Raw genomic sequence first — 3,765 nt, forward strand, 5'->3', positions numbered from 1 at the left:
CCAGACTGGGTGACAGAGTGATACTCCAACTCAAAAAAAAAAAAAAATAGCAGCTCTTCCAGCACTTTGGGAGGCCTAGGCAAGAGGATTGCCTGAGTTTAGGAGTTCATCACCTGGGCAACTTGGTGAGACCTCATCTCTACAACTAAAAATAATAATAATAAATAAATTTGTTTTTTTTTTTTTGAGTTGGACTGTTAAGACTATGAACAAAATTCCTGTTGCTCAGCCTGGAGTGTAGTGGCACGCTCACGGCCACCGCAACCTCGACTTGCTGGGCTCCGGCAATCCTTCTGCCTCAGCCTTCCAAGTAGCTGGAACTACAGGCATGTGCCACCATGCCTGGCTAGTTTTATGATTTATTGTAGAGATGAGGTCTTGTCAAGTTGCCCAGACTGGTCTCGAACCCTGGACTCAGACAGTCTTCTTGCTTTGGCTTCCCAAAGTGCTGGGATTACAGGCTTGAGCCAGTGTCCAGCCTAGAGTGGAAATTTCTAAGTAACCAAAATATTTCTAAATGTAAACTAATGGCCCATTTGTAGGTTGTAATATTTCATTTAGTGGAATTTTAGTCAGGGTCTAAGGAGTTTAATATTTCATCTGTCTTTTAACTAAATCACCACAGATATTGGGCTTTCTCAAAGATCACATTTTGTCCTAATTTTGAGTTTTTTTTGTTGTTGTTGTTGAGTTGGAGTCTCACTCTGTCACCCAGGCTGGAGGGCAGTGGCACAGCCTTGACTTGCCGGGCTCAGGGGATCCTTCCACCTCAACCTTCCAAGTAGTTGGAACTACAGGCACCCGCCACCACACCCAGCTAATTTTTTGATTTATTATAGAGATGAGGTCTCGCCAAGTCGCTCAGGATGGTCTCGAACCCATGGGCTCAGGCAGTCCTCTCACCCTCAAAGTGCTGGGATTATAGGCATGAACCACCAAGCCCAGCCAATTTGAGTTTCTTAAGTCTTACTACTAAGATCATGATGGCTACCCAGCTTGAGAAGTAACAGGAAACACAGTCAGGAAACAATCATTTGGTGACTAGGGCCTTAGCAAAGTGTTATAAGAGTTTCTTTGTTTTTTTTGAGTTGGAGTTCTCACTCTGTCACTAGACTGGAGTGCAGTCGCATGCTCATAACCACCGCAATCTCGACTTGCTGGGCTCAGGTGATCCCTCCACCTCAGTCTTCCAAACAGCTGGAACTACAGGCATGTACTACCACACCTGGCTAATTTGTCTTGATTTATTGTAGAGATGAGGTTTCACCATGTTGCCCAGCCTGATCTTAACCCACTGGGCTCAGGCAATCCTCTTGCCTTGGCCTTCCAAAGTGCTAGGATTACAGGCATGAGCCACTGCACCCAGCCAAGATTTTTACATTTATTAGTGTTACAGGTCACTTTGTTTGCCTCCAATACTCATTTTGTATACTCTCTGATATCCAATGGCCTTGATTCATTCAAACCACATGCCTGAAGAATATCTGATCCTATCTTAGTTTATTGAAAATATCTCTGACCTTTGTTAAAATGTAGGTTCATTATAACATTTAGAATGAGTGAAGAGAGATAGCAGGGACATTTAAATCTACCTTGCTGCTAATTTACTTTCTTTGAAGCACAGCAAGGACAAGGAATTAGGAAAACAACACCAAATCGAGAAAAGATAGGCAGTTCCCAGAAAATCCATTATTATCTTGGCAAAGCAGTGAATGCTTGAGTATGCTTGAGGAAAAGTAGTCTCGCGCTAAAGTTGGCCAGTGAATTTCCTGCATGAAATAAAAGCTCTGTGTACCGGGAATGCTAGAGAATTTGACTTCTAGGCTAGACATGGTGGCTCACACTTGTAATCCCAGGGCTTTGGAGGCTGAGGTGGGAGGATCACTTGACACTAGGAACTTGAGGCCAGCTTAGTGAAACCCAATCTCTGCAAAAAATTAAAAATTACGAAAATTTAGCCAGGCCTGGTAATGCATGTCTATGGTCCTAGCTACTCAGGAGGCTGAAGTGGGGGATCACTTGAGGCTAAGAGTTTGAGGCTGCAGTGTGCTATGATTGCATCTCTGTACTCCAGCCTAGGTGACAAAGTGAGACCCTGTCTCTAAAAGAAAAAAAAGAAGAAGAATTTAACTTCTGAAGAATGTATAGACAGTGGTTACCCTTTTCCATTTTCACTTTTCTTTATTGTTAGATCTCCGGAATCCAGAAGCAGCACTGTCCCCAACGTTCCGTAGTGACAGCCCAGTGCCTTCTGCACCCACCTCTGGTGGCCCTAAACCCAGCACAGCTTCAGCAGTTCCTGAATTAGCTACAGACCCAGAGTTAGAGAAGAAGTTGCTACACCACCTCTCTGATCTGGCTTTAACATTGCCTACTGATGCTGTGTCCATCCGTCTTGCCATCTCCACGGTAATGACCTGATAGAATTAGGATCTACTGCTTATCTTCAGGTTTTGGTTGGTGTCTTATTTCCCCTTCTCCTTCTCCAGCCAGATGCCCCTGCCACTCAAGATGGGGTGGAAAGCCTCCTACAGAAGTTTGCAGCTCAGGAGCTGATTGAGGTAAAGCGAGGTCTTCTACAAGATGATGCACATCCTACTCTTGTGACCTATGCTGACCATTCCAAGCTCTCTGCCATGATGGGTGCTGTGGCAGAAAAGAAGGGCCCTGGGGAGGTAGCAGGGACTATCACAGGGCAGAAGCGGCGTGCAGAACAGGACTCAACTACAGTAGCTGCCTTTGTCAGCTCTTTAGCCTCTGGTCTGACTTCTTCAGCATCAGAACCAGCAAAGGAGCCAGCCAAGAAATCAAGGAAACATGCTGCCTCGGATGTTGACCTGGAGATAGAGAGCCTTCTGAACCAACAATCCACTAAGGAACAACAGAGCAAGAAGGTAGGAGTCATATGGAAATACCCTCACAATATCTGTGAATTATAGCTTTGATTGAGAGGAATTGGCCAGGTGCAGTGGTACCTATAATCCCAGCACTTTGGGAGGCAGAGGCGAGAGGATTGAGACCGGCCTGAGCAACTTAGCAAGACCTTGTCTCTACAATAAATAAAAAATTACCCAGGTGTGGTGGCACGTGTCTGTAGTACCAGCTACTTGGAAGGCTGAGGCAGAAGGATTGCCTGAGCCCAGCAGGTTGAAGATGTGGTAGCCCTGAGTGTGCTGCTGCACTCCAGCCTGGGCGATAGAGTGAGATTCCCACTCAAGAAAAAGAGAGAAACTTGCCCCCAGGGCAAGGAACAATTTTTGGAATTGAGGGGTTAGAGCAGTGTTTCTCACCTGGGGATGATTCCCATCCCTGTTGTCCCAGAACATTGGGCAATGTCTGGAGACATTCTGTCACAGCATGAGGGAGTGTGCTGGCATCTAGTGGGTAGAGGTCAGGAATGTTGCTAAACATCCTACAGTACATAGTAGAGTAATCCCCACAACAAAGAATTGTCTAACCCAAAATGGCAATAATGCCAGCGTTAAGAAATTCTGATTTACAGAATCTGTCATTGAATCTGTGTGGAAGAGTCCTCAGATCAAGAGAAGAGGAATCCAAATAATAGAAATATAGAGAAGAGGCCGAGATGATAGGATTGCCTGAGCTCATGGGTTTGAGACCAGCCTGGGCAACTTGGTGAGACCTTGTCTCTACAATAAATCAAAAAATTAGCCGGGCATGGTGGCACGTACCTGTAGTTCCAGCTACTTGGAAGGCTGAGGCGGAAGGATCACCTGAGCCCAGCAGGTTGAGGCTGCGGTGGCG

General features: G+C 45.7%; 1 protein-coding gene across 2 annotated transcripts in view; it reads left to right on the plus strand.

Moving 5' to 3' along the window:
• Positions 1-2,080: 2,080 nt before the first annotated feature.
• The window catches only part of METTL3 (methyltransferase like 3), a 6,313-nt gene continuing 4,628 nt past the window's right edge, over positions 2,081-3,765 (plus strand). The window contains exons 1-2 of one of the 2 annotated variants that reach the window (XM_021714658.1): positions 2,081-2,409; positions 2,490-2,894. In XM_021714658.1, the coding sequence (XP_021570333.1) occupies positions 2,637-2,894 (258 nt within the window). In that variant the 5' untranslated portion in view covers positions 2,081-2,409; positions 2,490-2,636. The remainder of the gene's footprint in view (positions 2,410-2,489; positions 2,895-3,765) is intronic. The other variant, XM_008062390.1, reaches the window with a different exon arrangement.

The sequence above is a fragment of the Carlito syrichta genome, unplaced genomic scaffold (genome assembly GCF_000164805.1).
Source record: "Carlito syrichta isolate Samal-C Ts95f unplaced genomic scaffold, Tarsius_syrichta-2.0.1 Scaffold305690, whole genome shotgun sequence".
NCBI lineage: Eukaryota > Metazoa > Chordata > Mammalia > Primates > Tarsiidae > Carlito > Carlito syrichta.